General features: G+C 43.5%; 1 protein-coding gene across 2 annotated transcripts in view; it reads left to right on the forward strand.

Moving 5' to 3' along the window:
- FAM168A (family with sequence similarity 168 member A) overlaps nt 1-17,122 on the forward strand; it is a 274,380-nt gene extending 257,258 nt beyond the window's left edge. For both annotated transcript variants that reach the window (XM_067466454.1, XM_067466455.1), the window contains 2 exons: nt 4,386-4,516; nt 12,923-17,122. In XM_067466454.1, the coding sequence (XP_067322555.1) occupies nt 4,386-4,498 (113 nt within the window). In that variant the 3' untranslated portion in view covers nt 4,499-4,516; nt 12,923-17,122. The remainder of the gene's footprint in view (nt 1-4,385; nt 4,517-12,922) is intronic.
- The last annotated feature ends 720 nt before the right edge of the window (nt 17,123-17,842 follow it).

Genomic DNA, 17,842 nt, shown 5'->3' on the forward strand with positions numbered 1-17,842 from the left:
GAAGGAATGAAAGAGGTAGAAAAGGAAACAGAAAAAGGAAAAGAAAAGAGGGGAAGGAAAAAAGAAAAAAGGAAGGAAGGAGAAGTGAAGGAAGGAGGGAAAGAGGTAGAGAAGGAAGAAAGGGGAGAAAAGGAAGGAAAAGAAAAAGGAAGGAAAGAGGTAGAGAAGGAAAGAAGGTGAGAAGGAAATAAGAAAAGGGAAGGAGGGAAAGAAGGAGAAAAAGAGGGAGGGAAGGTTGGCCACAGCAACGTGTGGCAGGTACAATTAGTAGAATCATAAATTTGGAAGAGATTACAAGGGTCCATCCAGTCCACTCAATCCAAGCCCTCCTGACAGATGGCCACCTAACTTCTGTTTGAAAACCTCAAGAGAAGGAGACTCCACCACAATCGCAGGCAGCATATTCCACTGTCAAACAACTCGTACCATCAGGAAGTTCTTGCTAATGTTTAGGTGGAATATCTTTTCCAACAGCTTGAATCTGCTGCTCCATGTCTGGTCTCCAGAGCAACAGAAAACAAGTTTATCCTTTCCTCAGTATGACATCCTTTTAGATATTCAAACATGGCTATCATGTCCCCTCTTAGCGTTCCTTTCTCCAAGCTTAAACTTACCCAGCTCCCTAAGCCTTTTCATATAGGGCTTGGTTTCCAAACCTTTGACCATTTTGTTTGCCCTTCTCTGGACAGACTGTCAATACCTTTTGCATTCCGGCCTGAATTCAGCTTTGAACCCAGCATCACACAAGAATTCAGTAGTACTAATTAAACAGTTTATTAAAGAAAGCAGATATAAAAAGGCAATGTCCAAAAAGCAATCGGAAAAAGGCTTTCAAAATGCAGTAGTCCAAACATCAAAGTTCTTTTCAAAAGTGAAAAGGTACATGAAAAAACCAAGAATCAAAACGTAGGCATAAATCCACTACCAGAAAAACAGGAAATTCTTCCAAAACATGAATCCATGAACATGAGCACAAGACTTCCCAAAGATCTTAGACATAGGCTTAAACGTGGAGCAAGAGCAAGACCGAAGGTGTACACAGTAACACAGTGTTGCCTGGTCTTACCCTTTCAGTAAAGAACACTTTAATTTAAGGTCCACAAGCCATGAAGTCATGCCTTTGACAATTGGTCTGTTTCAAGGATTTCTCATGGAGTTCCTGTGACCTCTGTAATCCAACTCCCTCCTCCTAGAGATGGAGTCTCCTACTCTGATTGACCTCAGGTATTTTCCCAGGGGAAAAATCTTTCCCTTCCAGCTCCTTATATTCCGTTGCCAAGAAATGACCAGGGGAAAGGTCTTCCTGTTTTCTGATGCCAAAGCATCTCCATCTCCTCCCTACGCCAAAGCTGTTTCTGTCTGATCAGGCACACACCCATTCTTCCAGACAGAATCATGATCCAAAATCTCCTCATTTCCTAACTGGAAAGCCCATCATTCCTCACAACCTCTGACTGAACAATCCCTTTGTCTTCAGCCTCTAGCTGAACCACAACAATATCAGTTGGTTGTTGTAGTTTTTTGAGGCTATATGTCTATGTTCTAGAAGCATTTCCTCCTGATGTTTCGCCTGCATCTATGGCAAGCATCCTCAGAGGTTGTGAGACCTCACTACCTCTGAGGATGCTTACCATAGATGCAGGCGAAACGTCAGGAGAGAATGCCTCTAAAACATGGCCATATAGCCCGAAAAAACCTACAACAACCCAATGATTCCAGCTATGAAAGCCTTCAACAATACACACAACAATTTCCTTCTTGAGTTTGTGGTGCCCAGAACTGGCCACAGTCTTATTCCAGATGATGTCTGATTAAAGCAGGAGAGACTGCGACTATGACTTCCCTCGTTCACACTCTACTCCTATTGCTGCAGCCTAGAATTGCATTGGCTTTTTTGCTGTCACGTCACACTGTTCAGCTTGTGGTCCACTAAGAGTCATAGATTCCATTCACGTGGTCTATTGTCAAGCCAGGTGTCACCCATTCTATGTCTATGCATTACATTTTTTCCCTGGATTATTGTCTCTTAATTGTGCAAAAAAAATGCTTGAGACCCTCAGCTGAAATAAAATGGCCTCCTTTATCTGCCAGCTCCTGCCCCGTCCCCTTCTCCCCCAGTGAAGGTCTATTTGTTTGGGTACCACACGGGTGCAGGCATGCACATGTTTGGAGGTAAGGGACTGGCTCTTTGCATGGCCTGTTCGACAGGGGTGTAGAGGGATTGCTCTCCTTTCCCATTGGTCTCTCAAGAATCACAACAAGGTTTTCTTAAAAAAAAAAAACAGCAAATACTGGGGTGTTGTTTCCAAGCTGGACCCCAAAGGCATGACCAGTCCACCCACAGGCTGTTTGCACAGTCTTCCCCCTCCCACCTGTCTCCATCAACACAGACAACGAGGGCCCCTTTCTCAGAGATCACAAGGGCCATCCCGTCCAACCCCATGCCATGCAGAAACATATACGAGGGTTGAATGAAAAGTAATGCCTCCACCTCAACAGACTCCTCAACAGGTGGCAGTACTGGTATGCGGCAGGTACTGGCTTGTTCAGTAGACTCTCCTCTACAGGTCCATTTTGACGGGAAGCCTTAGCATTGATCAGTTGTGTTGTTAAAGTGCGAAGTATGGAACCCTGCGCAGACAGTTGGTCAATGTGACTTAAGCAACATGCAGTCATTGAATTCTTGGCAGCAGAAGGTGTCACTTCAACATCTTTAAACGATGCACAGTACTCACATCAATACAATCACAATCAACAGCTTGCATTCTCTGATGAATCTCCTTTGGGGTGATACCTTCTGCTGTCAAGAATTCAATGACTGCCCATTGCTTAAGTCGTATTGATCAACCATGAGAAAAGAATTGAGAGGAATAAACATTTCTTGGCTCCATTGGATTTAATTAGAAAAATGGAATAACAATTGGTGGGTCCGAAATAAAACTGGGAAACAAATAACACAATTTGAGGAATTGATAATAAAAGAATTAAAAAGAAAAAATGGCGAGCAATTAAAAGGAACAACAAGTAAAATATATAAAATACTAATTAAGAAAAGGAAAAAAGAAAAGACTAAAATTAAGAGAATTATGGGAGGAGGAAGTAGGAACAATGATAACTGAAAAAGAATGGGAAGAGATATGGAAAGCAAGACACAAAAAAACATGTCAATTAGAATAAAATAAAATTATTACAAACTAATTTGGAAATGGTATTTAACACCGAGACGGTGTTCAGGCATATTATAAATAAAAACAATAATAAAAAATGTTGGTGAGGATGCCAAGAAATTGGAACCTACGTGCATATGTGGTGGGACTGCAAATATGTAAAAAAAAATTGGGAATTGGTTATAACAGAAATAGAAAATATCATGGATATAAAAATTAGGAGGAATCCAGTAGAAATATTACTTTTAATTAAAAAGAAGATGGGAAAGATAAGAGGGGAAAAATTAATAGACTATTAACAGCAGCTAGACTATTAATTGCAAAATATTGGAAAGGGGCAATGAAAATACAGATTAATGAATGGTATAAAGAAATCTGGAAAATGGCACCGAACGATAAGCTAACATCAAACTTAAAAGTAAAGAAGGGATTATGTAAAAAAAAAAAAAATGGCTTTGAAAGTATCTGGAGAAAATTTCTATAAAAAATTATTGGAAAAAGAAGATGGGAATTTACCTCCAAATGAAGAACTGATTTTTTGGTGGGACTTTAAGAGAAGAGGTGGCTCTGGAGAAGGGGAGCACAGGGGTGAATGTAAATAAAAGAGAAGGAAATGTATAGCATATGTCTATATAACTGTTTTTTCTCTTTTCAAATAAAAAACTAAATAAAAAAAGAATTGAATGACTGCACGTTGCTTAAGTCGCATTGACCGACCGTCTGTGCAGGTTTCCATACTTCGCACTTTAACAACAAAACTGTTCAATGCTAAGGCTTTCTGCCAAAATGGAACTGTAGAGGAGAGTCTACTGAACAAGCCAGTACCTGCCGCATACCAGTACTGTTGAGTAGTTACAAAGGTGGAGGCATTACTTTTCATACAACCCTCATAGGTAGCTCCCTAAGCCTCTCCTTGTAGGGCTTGGCTTCCAGACCTTTGACCATTTTGGTCAGCCTTTTCTGGACAGCTTCTCAATGCCCTTTGTCTTCTATGCAGTCTAGTCCCCAAGTGACTGCTCTAAGGATGCTTCGGCTTGCAAGCGGCTCATGCCAGTGAGCCAAGCCACAGGCTTCAAGGGGAATCCTGCTTCTTCTTCCTTTGGGACCCTCCTTAGTTCAGAAGCCAATGTGGGCATGTCTCCCGAGGCAAGCTGGATGTGCCAGGGCTGAGCTTCTCCCTCCCTTCTGACTCTCCTCCTTTCTCTCTTCTTGTTTCAGGCACTCTGTTGACCACTCCTCAGCACACTGCAATTGGAGCACATCCCGTCTCGGTGCCAACGTACAGGGCTCAAGGGACCCCTGCCTACAGCTATGTACCTCCCCACTGGTAATCTCATTAGCCAATCCACGTAAGTGGCACCAAATTGCTGCTAGCAGGCAAAAAGGGTCGTTTACAGGTAGATCTGCCTCGGCCAGGGCTCTGGAACTGGGGGAAGCACTCCCAAAAGAATATCTGAGTGGAAATCCAACATGCAATATTTGTTCTTACTCTTAGAACAAGGAATAAGTGGTTTCAGAAAGTAGGAACGTGTCTTTTGTAGAGTTTGGAAAAGTTGCTTTGCTGGGAGAGAACTCCTAGAAACCCCAAACCAAGCGATGTGTGCCAAAGAGGCTTTTCCAAAGTATGACTTTATAGCTGGGTAAGCCGTGTAAGTGTACAGGTTGTGCATCTCTTATCTCAAATCCAAAATACTCCAAAACTGTCCACTTTGGTGGCTGAGATAGTGATGTCTTTGCTATCTGATGGTTCAATGTACACAAACTCTTTCGTGCAGAAAATTATTTAAAATATTGGGTTGCGGTGAGTTTTCTGGGCTGTCTGGCTATGTTCCAGAAGCATTCTCTCCTGACGTTTTGCCCACATCTATGGCATGCATCCTCAGAGGTTGAGGGGTCTGTTGGAAACTAGGCAAGTGTTGTTTTTTTTTTTTTTTGGTCATGTCAGGAGTGACTTGAGAAACTGCAAGTCGCTTCTGGTGTGAGAGAATTGGCTGTCTGCAAGGACATTGCCCAGGGGACGCCCAGATGATTTGATATTTTTATCATCCTTGTGGGAGGCTTCTCTCATGTCCCCGTATGAGGAGCTGGAGCTGATAGAGGGAGCTCATCCGCCTCTACCCGGATTCAAACCTGCGACCTGTTAGTCTTCAGTCCTGCCGGCACAGGGCTTTAACCCACTGCACCACCAGGTTGATATATCTGTGGAATGATTGCCCAGGGTGGGAGAAATAACTCTTGTCTGTTAGAGGCAAGTGTGAATGTTGCAATTGGCCACCTTGATTAGCATTGAATGGCCTTGCAGCTTCAAAGTGTAGCTGGTTGCTGCCTGGGGGAATCCTTTGTTAGGAAGTGTTAGCTGGCCCTGATTTATTATTGCCTGGAATTCACCTGAGTTTTTTTTAGTGTTGTTCTTTATTTACTGCCCTGATTTTAGAGTTTTTTAAAACTTGTAGCCAGATTTTGTTCATTTTCATGGTTTCTTCCTTTTTGTTGAAATTGTTAACATGCAAGCACAGTAAATATTTATTTATTTATTTATTTATTTACAGTATTCATATTCCGCCCTTCTCACCCCGCAGGGGACCCAGGGCAGATTACAATGTACATATACATGGCAAACATTCAATGCCAAAGACACACAACAGATATAGACAAACAGACAGAGGCTATGTAACTTTTTCTGGCTGCCAGGGGAGCTGTCGCTTTCATCGTCCATCTGCGACACTGATGAGTTACTTCCGCATTCCCCGCATGCTTTTTGCTGGAGTGCTTTGTTGGAGTCTTTTTTATGGCCTCGTAAATTTTGTTTAATTAGCCTCCCCACACATAGGTGGTACCTAATTTTCCTAATTGACAGATGCAACCGTCTTTCGGGTTGCAAAGGTCGACAACAAGCTACACAATTGGTCGGAAGCTCACTCCGACCTGGGCTGGCTTCGAACTCATGACCTTGTGGTCAGAAGTGATCTTAATGCTGCTGACACTCAGACAGCTGCGCCACACTCCCAGTGCAACACTCATAAAACAGGGGAATTCCAGACAAGAATCAATCAGGGCCAGCTAACACCTCACAACAAAGTATCCCCCAGGCAGGAAGCAGCCTAGCCTTGAAGCTGCAAGGCAATTGAGTGCTAATCAAGCTTGCTAATTGCAACATTCAGACTTCCCTCCAACAGACAAGAGTTCTCTCTCCCACCCTGGACATCATTCCACAGATATATAAACCTCCCTTGTCTCATTCCTAACAGACCTCACAACTGGGTTGTTGTAGGTTTTTTTGGGGCTATATGGTCATGGTCTAGAGGCATTCTCTCCTGACGTTTCGCCTGCATCTATGGCAAGCATCCTCAGAGGTACCTCTGAGGATGCCTGCCATAGATGCAGGCGAAACGTCAGGAGAGAATGCCTCTAGACCATGGCCATATAGCCCGGAAAAAACCTACAACAACCCAGTGATTCCGGCCATGACAATAGACTTCACAACTTCTGGGGATGCCTGCCATAGATGTGGGCGATACGCCAGGAAAGAATGCTTCTGAAACATGGCCAAACAGCCTGGAAAACTCACAGCAACCCAGTGATTCTGGCCAACACAAATTTCCACATTCTTCAGAGACATCCCTACATCTTATATGGAAACAATAGGGATGTCCTCATTTACTTTGCCTGTTTTAGGTAGGCATAAATAAGCAGAATCCTATTGTATTGTCGAAGGCTTTCATGGCTGGAATCACTAGGTTCTTGTGGGTTTTTTCGGGCTATAGAGCCATGTTCTAGAGGCATTTCTCCTGACGTTTCGCCTGCATCTATGGCAAGCATCCTCAGAGGGATGCTTGCCATAGATGCAGGCGAAACGTCAGGAGAAATGCCTCTAGAACATGGCTCTATAGCCCGAAAAAACCCACAAGAACCCAGAATCCTATTCTTTCTCAGCTGAATCGTTATCACAGTATTGGCTTCATATTTGGTCCTGCAATTCAGTATCAAAAGTCTGTGTTCTTCAGCACTCCTTCCCCATTTCCTCATTGTGATCTTACTAAAAACAATTTGCTGGTAAGGCAGATGGCCATCAGGAAATGAGAGCTAGGCTGGTATAAAAAGACTTTGTCAACGCCTTTAGTCACAAGTAGACTTTCCATTCCTGTTATGTTTATGTTTTGCAAGTCTCTTGGAGCAGCCCCTAGAATCATAGAATCATAGAATCAAAGAGTTGGAAGAGACCTCGTGGGCCATCCAGCCCAACCCCATTCTGCCAAGAAGCAGGAATATTGCATTCAAATCACCCCTGACAGATGGCCATACAGCCTCTGTTTAAAAGCTTCCAAAGAAGGAGCCTCCACCACACTCCGGGGCAGAGAGTTCCACTGCTGAATGGCTCTCACAGTCAGGAAGTTCTTCCTCATGTTCAGATGGAATCTCCTCTCCTGTAGTTTGAAGCCATTGTTCCATTGCGTCCTAGTCTCCAGGGAAGCAGAAAACAAGCTTGCTCCCTCCTCCCTGTGACTTCCTCTCACATATTTATTCGTGGCTATCATATCTCCTCTCAACCTTCTCTTCTTCTACATGCCCTTGTAGACACATTGCAATCTTAGTCAGGCACAAGTGATTGCTGATAGATAGATGGATGGATGGATGGATGGATGGATAGATAGATAGATAGATAGATAGATCAATAAATAGGTAGGTAGGTAGGTAGGTAGGTAGGTAGATAGATCGATCAATAAATAGGTAGGTAGGTAGGTAGGTAGATAGATAGATAGATAGATAGATAGATAGATAGATAGATAGGAGGGTTATCCGGAAAGTAAGGTTACAAGATTTTTAAAAAAATACAAGGATTGAATCACAAGTAATGCCTCCACCTTCATTACTTGGGTTTGGATGGGAATATGTATTGTCGAAGGCTTTCATAGCCAGAATCACTGGGTTGCTGAAGATTTTTTCGGGCTGTATGGCCATGGTCTAGAGGCATTCTCTCTTGACGTTTCACCTGCATCTATGGCAAGCATCCTCACTACCTCTAAGGATGCTTGCCATAGATGCAGGCGAAACGTCAGGAGAGAATGCCTCTAGACCATGGCCATACAGCCCGAAAAAAACCTACAACAACCCTGGATGGGAATATTTTAATAATACGACAATCGTCCTGAATCAGTCTGTCAACCTTTTGCAAGTGAAACTTGGTGGTTGCTGTCACAGGATGTCCAACTCTTTGTTTGTCACGCAAGTCAAACAAAGCTAGTCAATATCTCTCTTCAATTGTGGTGCCCAGAATTGGACACAATATTCCAGATGTGGTCTAACCAAGAAGAGTCGGTGTTGTCCATAGACACCTCCAAGGTCGTGTGGCCGGTATGACATGGAGTGCCGTTACCTAACCGCCAGAGCGGTACCTATTGATCTACTCACATTTGCGTGTTTTTGAACTGCTAAGTTGGCAGAATCTGAAGTTGACAGCAGGAGATCATGCCGCTCTCCGGATTCAAACCTGCAACCTTTCAATCAACAAGTTCAGCAGCTCAGTAATTTAACCCACTGTGCCATTGGGTTGGTCTTAGGGGCTCCATATGTCAGAAACAACTTGAAGGCACACATAACAATAACTTAAAAGGCATAGTGACCTGAAAGGTGGAGATGACCAAGACAAAGGCTTCTGTTGTCAAGAGCGTTAAAACTGAGCTTTCGAGATTATCATATCAGTCAGTCATCATCATAGTCGATCCCTTGTGGCCGAGTCTGATTGTCTTCCAAGTGTAGAGTCTTGGTGATGGGTCCGTAAGTGACTGTAGAACATTATTCTGGATCCACATGGTCTTTCTTAAGCAGTGAGGTCATATGTATTGTTGAAGGCTTTCATGGCCGGAATCACTGGGTAGTTGTAGGTTTTTTCGGGCTGTATGGCCATGGTATAGAGGCATTCTCTCCTGCCGTTTCACCTGCATCTATGGCAAGCATCCTCAGGGGTAGTGTGGTCTGTGGAACTAGGAAAAGGGGTTTATATATCTGTGGAATGACCAGTGAGGCCATACATTTCCAGGTGGAAAGGGGTACACTGCTATCTGTGAAGCCTCCCTCAGACTGTATTGCGTTCCTCAAGAAATTTTACATTTCTGGATCGAGGTAGCATGCAGAAGCGTCCCACATGGACCCGTGTGGTGTTAAACAGTCCTTTGAGGCCTTTCCTTAATTGCTGCTCTCCTCGTGTGAATTGCCACTACTGACAGAGCACATCTGAAAAGCAAAATTCAAATCCTGTGAGGGTTTTAAACAGGGAGTCTCCAGAGAGAAACATTGGTTTAGCTGAAGGAGAAATCTTCATCTTGGGGAAACTTCATTCCAAGGGTTCATAGAAAAGTTGGAAGGGTCCCATGGGCCATTGAATCCCAACTCTCTGCTCGAGGCAGGATCTCCAGCAAAAACATCCCCAGTCGATTGCTGCCCAGCCTCTTTTTGAAGATGCCCAAAGTAGGAGATCTCATCGCCTTTCTGGGCAGTTGTTTCCATTTCCATTCCCTGTTCTTGTCAAGAGGTCTCTTCTAATTTATTCAAAACATACTGTAACTGTAAACAAATAAGAGCATAGTGTCTAGATCTAGGGAAGTAATGCTACCCCTCTATTCTGCTTTGGTTAGACCACACCTGGAATATTGTGTCCAATTCTGGGCACCACAATTCAAGAGAGATGTTGACAAGCTGGAATGTGTCCAGAGGAGGGCGACTAAAATGATCAAGGGTCTGGAGAACAAGCCCTATGAGGAGCGGCTTAAGGAGCTGGGCATGTTTAGCTTGAAGAAGAGAAGGCTGAGAGGGGATATGATAGCCATGTATAAATATGTGAGAGGAAGCCACAGGGAGGAGGGAGCAAGCTTGTTTTCTGCTTCCTTGGAGTCTAGGACGCGGAACAATGGCTTCAAACTACAAGAGAGGAGATTCCATTTGAACATGAGGAAGAACTTCCTGACTGTGAGAGCCGTTCAGCAGTGGAACTCTCTGCCCCGGAGTGTGGTGGAGGCTCCTTCTTTGGAAGCTTTTAAACAGGGGCTGAATGGCCATCTGTCAGGGGTGATTTGAATGCAATATTCCTGCTTCTTGGCAGGGGGTTGGACTAGATGGCCCATGAGGTCTCTTCCAACTCTTTGATTCTATGATTCTATGAATTAGACCTAGTCTTACCCTTTGGGACAGCAGACACTGAGTCTGCCCATTCCTCTCAAGAGTGTCCCTTGAGTCAGTGCCCCCCAATAATTGGCCCTTCAGATGTTTTGGACATCAGCTCCCAGAAACCATGGTTATAGACCGAGTTGGCTAGGACACCTCAGAGTTGCAGTCCAACATGTCTGAAGTCTGGAATACTGTGTCCAGTTCTAGGCACCACAAGTCAAGAAATATATTGACAATCTGGAATGTGTCCAGAAAAAGGCAGCCAAACCGATCATAAGTCTAGAAGCCAAACCGATCATAAGTCTGGAAGCCAAACTTTCTGAAGAGTAGCTTAGGTTGTTGGATATGTTTTGCTTGGAGTAGAAAAGGCTGAAAAGGACATGAGAGTCATGTTTAAATATTTGAAAGGATGTTACATTGAAGAGAGAACAAGCTTGTTTTCTGTTGCTCTAGAGCAGTGGTTCCCAACCTTTTTTGACCAAGGACCACTTTGCCCAGGGAACACTCTCCAAAAGAGTTACAAATCAGTTTTTGGTCAACTTTAGATTCGGTTTGGTTATTTGGGATGCTGATTCAGACAATTGCATTGGATAGACCACATCAGCTCTAGTTTCAGATACAGAACATATGCCATCCAGTAGTCATCACTTGCTTGTTCACAGAAAACCATATTTAATAAGCCTCGGTACTATAAGAGATTTTCACAAGACCAGTCACTCTTTTTGCAACAACGTAGTAACAGTGAGGTTGTGGACCATATTTTCGTTCTTGTGGACCACTGGTGGTCCACAGACCACAGGTTGAGAACCACTGCTCTAGAGACTGGGACACAATGGAGAAATGGATTCAAATTGCAGGGCAGGAGATTCCATGTAAACATTAGGAAAAACTTCCTGATGATGAGATCTGTTGGACAATAGAATATGCTATCTTGGATGGAGTTTCCATTTCTGGAAGCTATTGAATAGAGACTGGATGGGCATCTGTTGGGAGGGCTGGAATCCTACATGGCAGAATGTGGTTGGGCTGGATGCTACTTGTGGTCTCTTGCAACTCTGTGATTCTATGACTCCAAGTCCAACACATATGGAGGACCTGCCTGAGTTAGAATCATAGAATCCTAGAGTTGGGAGAGACCTTGTGGGCCATCCAGTACAATGCTCTGCCAAGAAGTGGGAAAATCGCATTCAAAGCACCCCTGAGTTATATCAAAGGGATCCCATGTTGTTCCTCAGTCATCTCTTCATTGAGCTGAACCTTCCCAGTTCCTATCGATTGGCTGTGCTCAGACCTACAAGAAGCACTGTCTGAATATCAAGCAAAAAGTGGGTGCTAGAAACAATATCATATGAAAGCTGACTGGCACAACCTGGGGATCACAACCAGATACAGTGAAGACATTGCGCTATGCTACTCTACTGCAGAGTATGCATGCCCAGTGTGGAACACATCTCACCACACTAAAACAGTGGATCTTAATGAGACATGCCACATTATCACAGGCTGTCTGCGCCCTACACCACTGGAGAAATTACACTGTCTAGCCGGTATTGCACCACCTGACATCTGCCAGGAAGTAGCAGCCAATAGTGAAAGGACCAAGGCAGAGAAATCTCCAGCTCATCCCCTGTTTGGGTATCAGCCAGCACTTCAACGACTTAAATCAAGAAATAGTTTTCTAAGATCTACAGAGACACTTGCTGGAACACCTCAGCAAGCGAGAGTCCAAAAGTGGCAGGCTCAAACCCAGAACCTCAATCAGTGGCTGATACCAAATGAGAGGCACACAGAAGACTGGGCGACTTGGAAGGTGCTAAACAGACTGTGCTCTGGCACCACGAGATGCAGAGCCAACCTCAAGAAATGGGGCTACAAAGTGGAATCCATGACATGCAAGTGTGGAGAGGAGCAAACCACTGACCACCTGCTGCAATGCAACCTGAGCCCTGCCACATGCAAAAGGGAGGACCTTCTTGCAGCAACACCAGAGGCACTCCAAGTGGCCAGATACTGGTCAAAGGACATTTAATCAACTTTCAAGCTTTGTGTTTTGTCTGTCTGTTTGTTTGTTTTGTTAAAATGTAATACAACTGTCAGGTGAGAGGAAACCACAGGAAGGAGGGAGCAAGTTTGTTTTCTGCATCCCTAGACTAGGACACGAAACAATGGCTTCAAACTACAAGAAAGGAGATTCCATCTGAACATGAGGAAGGACTTCCTAACTGTGAGAGCCGTTCAGCAGTGGAACTCTCTGCCCCGGAGTGTGGTGGAGGCTCCTTCTTTGGAAGCTTTTAAACAGGGGCTGGATGGCCATCTGTCAGGGGTGATTTGAATGCAATATTCCTGCTTCTTGGCAGAATGGGGTTGGACTGGATGGTCCACGAGGTCTCTTCCAACTCTTTGATTCTATGATTCTAGGTTGCTCCTGACACGATAAATAAATAAATCGATTGGCCAGAAGAGAGAACTTGATTAAGTGGGTGTGTGGGGTGAGAAATGTACCTTTGCTGAATCTTCATGATATCTTCTATTCTCTGTGGAAATGACCCTTCTCTCTCTGTTTGTCTCTCTCTTCCCTCCCTCTTCTCTTACAGATCTGGAGTCAAACATTGTATGCAACAACTCAAGTCTTACATCGGTGCTGGAGCAGCGGTCCCAAGGCACCAAGTCTGTTAGCAAGAACACACAAAGTACAAAGGGTCACTCGATGCATTCTTAAGGGTTTTCATTTTTTAAGCTTGCTTCTGTTCATCTTGGGTTTTCTTCCTTCCTTCCTTTCTCTTTCTAAAGCCATTTCCCTCCCCTTGGGCCCAAGCTCTTGCCTCCTTTTGCTTCTTCCTCCATACCATCGCCCTGGGAATGGTTTCACGCTGCTGCAGATGCTAAGCAATACTCACGCTTCTCTGTTTTGCACCTTCCGCCTCATTCCTCAGTTCAAGAGTTGCAGATGTCTTCGGATGCTGTGCATTTCATTCCTTAGAGTCCATTTTGGTTTTGCAAGCAAGGATGATTGATGTTCAGGGTTAGAAAGGGAGAAGTAGAAGAAAAAGCACAGCATTGGCAGACGTGTCTTTCCCCCCATTTCACTCCCATTCATATCATTCTACCTGTCTCTGTCTCAATATATGTTGGATTATTACGCGATATGAGAAAATGGGTGTCTTCCAGATGTTGGAAATAGATTTACAGTTCATTATCTGTGCTGAAAGGTGGGACTTGTCTCCCCTTTCTTTCTTTTTTTAGAGGAAGGGATGACACAAATCAAGCCCCTTCTGTTGTAGGAAGCAGGAGAGCTGCTCGTCATCTAGAGCTTTGGCTTGTGTGTATTTTTACATTGTGGTGTCTGTGCATATTTTACTCATACACATCACCCCATTGCAACAGGAACAAGCAAAGCCTGATGAGGGTGCATGCTAGCAGGGGATAACACATAGACAAGAGCCATTCTCTTGCTTTTATAGCAATTTAACATTTTCCCAACTTGGACGGTTTTGTGGAGGTTGAGGAGAGGCAGTTGCATTCCTTTCTGCTCTTGACTGACAACAAAAAGGAAAGATTTTTGAGCCCAAAAGATGTCAGGCTTGACCAGTTGCTTCCATAGAATGAAGGAAGGAATGCCCCTCATTTGCAAATGTCTTCTGATGACTAGTTTCATGGACAGGTCACTCTACCAATCTGCAAGTTCAATCAAAGATCTCCCCTGCATAAAATGTCCCATTTCCGATGACTTCTGAAATCTTTATAAGCTTTGGTTCCATTTAGCAGTTCACTGCACCCGGTGGTGAAGTGGATTAAAACCGCTGAGCTGTTGAGCTTGTTGACCGAAAGGTCGCTGGTTCAGATCCGGGGAGCGGGGTGAGCTCCCACTGTTAGCCCCAGCTTCTGCCAACTTAGCAGTTCAAAAACATGTAAATGTGAGTACGTCAATAGGTACTGCTCCGGTGGGAAGGTAATGGTGCTCCATGCAGTCATGCCGGCCACATGACCTTGGAGATGTCTACGGACAACGCCGGCTCTTTGGCTTTGAAATGGAGATGAGTGCCAACCTCTAGAGTCCGACACAACTGGACAATGTCAGGGGGAAACCTTTACCTTTACCTCACACTTTTTGGTTCCATAGTTTTTGCTTTCAGTGAGCATTCTTCCCATTACCCAAAAGTCACATTACTGACATACACTCCAGTTTGCTTGTGTGAAATGGTCCAAATCTGCAGGGAGACACCTGAGGAGTCAGGAGCACTTTCCTTTTGGTGCCAATGTAGATACCTTTGGATTGGTTGAAGTTACTAGGGCCCAATTAGTTTGATATACAGCCCAAGTCAGTGAGGAAGGGATGGTCTCCTATCTGGGAAGGAGGCCTTTGGGGCCAAAGACAGTGGAGGTCAAGCAGAAATGAGAGAAGACTCTATTGCAACAAGATTAGTCTTTGCAAATTTGGGACAACTCAATCTGGGGGGCTGCTAACAAGCATTAGACAAAGTGAGGTTCAGCTGACAATAGCCAGGGCTGAAAAGACTGCAGAGAAAGAGGTTTATATATTGAGACATTCTGCTGGTGCTGTAAGATCAGTCTTGCCCTAATTTCTATTGAGAGTCAATATAAAGTTGAATTAGTCCCTAGTCTCCCTTTATTGTTCCTGTAATGTCCTCTTGACAGTGTCTTTCAATGTCCACCTTCTAACAGGCAGGTGTTTCCAATTTTTTGGTGCAGTCCCCGGTTTGAATTCTTTATGCTCTCCATGTGTGTTATTTTAGGCATTGTTTGGGGTCATCTTCTTCACTTCTTGGAGTTTTCTTTGGAAGGACTTGCAGGGTTGTTGTAGGTTTTTTGGGCTGTATGGCCATGTTCTAGAAGCATTCTCTCCTGATGTTTCACCTGCATCTATGGCAGAGGTTGGGAGGACTTGCAGGGTGTTGGGCAATTGAGAAATCCAGCTGGGAGTGGAGTCTAGACTCTTGGGGAAAGGACTTGTTATAGGAGAAGTCTCCCCAGCTTTGCACCATTTGTCTTTGATGCTCTGAAGATCCTCTTTGACAGGTTCTGAACTTGGACCAATTTTGATCAGAGATGCCTGAAAAGAGTGGTAATTGGACTGCAGGGAAGACTTTCCAACACATTAGAGAGGCAACTGGCCCATCAATCAATCAGTCAGTCAAAGGTCTTTTCTAGAGAAAGGAAGGTGGAATTGAATTGCAAGAAGGATGGTAAGATGGAGCTGAAATAGCTTCTAATGGGGATACAATCTGGTACTTTCCCCATATTTTAGATAAATGGGTTGCTGGTGTCAGCATGATGCTGAAGAGATTGATTCCAACAGCGTTGGAAATAAAGATGGTGTTTGACATGGTTTTGGAGGGACCAAAGTCATCTTCAGAATAGTATCACCAGTGTGCATGTTTGATAGGGCAGGGAAGTTGAGTTTGAAAGGAAATAGCAAGGAAACAGACTGGAGAGTCCAAAAGAGCAGGTTGTCATAGGGGAAGATTGGGACCATTTTGAGAATCATGTTTATTCCAATCCTTCTTGGTTTCTTCTGGCATGGAAATTACAAATAATCATGAAAATAATTGTGGGGCATCATCATTTTGAAGAACAACATGGGTGAAATCACACACACACACACCCAAATTAGGAAAATAATTATTCTTTTTGGGTTGATGTAATTATTCTTTTGGGTACATGGCTATATGGCCATGTTCTAGAGGCATCCTCTCCTGACGTTTCACCTGCATCTATGGCAAGTATCCTCAAAGGTTGTGAGACCTCACCACCTCTGAGGATGCTTGCCATAGATGCAGGCGAAACGTCAGGAGAGAACATGGCCATATAGCCTGAAAAACCTACAACAACCCAGTGATTCCAGCTATGAAAGCCTTTGACAATTATTCTTTTTGCTGGCCTAATTCTGACCCCATAGTTTGGTTCTCATCACATTGTCCTTGAGATATGTTTAAAGGAGATCATAGAAGAGTCAGGTTTTGGAAGGTGATGGCAGGGTTGGAAAGCTGCTTACTCTTTGGACAGAGATCTGTTTTCCTATTTACTTTGGGTACATTTAGACCATTTCATTGAATTGTCAGGTTGAGAAGGAGCCACCTGAATGTTGGACCATTATTTCTAGAGCGCTTCCTGTGTGGAAAAGTGACTTTTTATTATTTACTGACCACCCAGCAGTGAGGGAAAGATGGACAGTAGAAGGTTGACTGTATGAGGACAATAGTAGTTTGCTTGTGCTATGGCTGTGTACCCTTCCCTATGTGATTGGTGTTTGGGCTTCATTTGTAGAAGGCTAAAAACCCACCAGAAAGCTGTATTCCACTCTCTGGCCTCATAAATTGCTCTGTACAGGTCACTTTCACAGGGGATGGATTTTCACAATTAAGAGAAAACCCTGCTTTCTCCTCTTCTTAGGTTGGCTGCCTTCTCTTGGAAGTACTTCCCAAATAGACCATCTCACCAAGATCACCGTAATTCAGGCTTAGGAATTGTAGCTTTGAAGTACCATATATACTCATGTATAAGCTGACATTATGTATAAGTCAAGATTTTGGAGCCAAATTTATAGATTTTGTTATTGTTATGAATAACTTTTCAATAACTTTAAATTGTGGCAGACTCCTCTGGTCTGCCACAGGTTTTGGATTGTAATAAGGTCTTTTTTATTGCAATTTTCCAGTAAGAGAAATGGTATCAGAGCTTTTACAGAACAACATTTACACAAAGAACAACATTGTACATGCAGACATACAGATTCACAAACTACAGTTATATTGGCTAACAAACAAACAAAGAAAGGGGAATTACATTTTTAATCAGCATTCACATACATATAAACATTCATTCATTCTCATGCATACATCACCATTTCACCATTCTTCCTCTGTGAAGACATCTCTTAGGCAAGACTGCTTCTTTGCAAATCTGCCAACACACAGTTCCAAAAACTCCTAAACTCCAAAATGCTTCCAAAATGTCAAAATGCATCCTCTTTCCCTGAGAACATGACTCCAAAATGCACTTCCCACTCTTCCCTTGAGAAAAGGAGGCAAAGTGTACAGACTGTGTTCCATTGCAGATCTGCCACTCCCAAATACATGGTATCTCTCTCTCGAAAATGGCAGGTGGACCAGACTGTGGTCTGCCACAAGACCAGACTATGGTTGGCCACAAGTTTTGGATTGTAGTAAGGTCTCTTATATAGCAATAATTTGCTGATGTTGTCCCAAACTTGTAAATTAATGACAGACGTTTTCTCATCCTGAAACATGTTGATTCCATCTCAGTTTCCGGGCAGATGTTGACTCTTCGTAATTTGTGTTGATAACGCAAGCAGCCTTGTTTTGACTTCCTTCTTAACACTATAAACATTTCCTTAACTTAAAAGAGCAATTTTATCTGATAAACAGATGTAAACACATTGTTTTCCCCCAAAAGTTCAGCAGTTAATCACTTGTCACAGTTCTTATCAATGTCAGCAACTTTTAATTACAGTTCAGCAAGCAGTTGGTTAGTTA

Source organism: Anolis sagrei, chromosome 3 (assembly GCF_037176765.1).
Source record: "Anolis sagrei isolate rAnoSag1 chromosome 3, rAnoSag1.mat, whole genome shotgun sequence".
Taxonomy (NCBI): Eukaryota; Metazoa; Chordata; class Lepidosauria; order Squamata; family Dactyloidae; genus Anolis; species Anolis sagrei.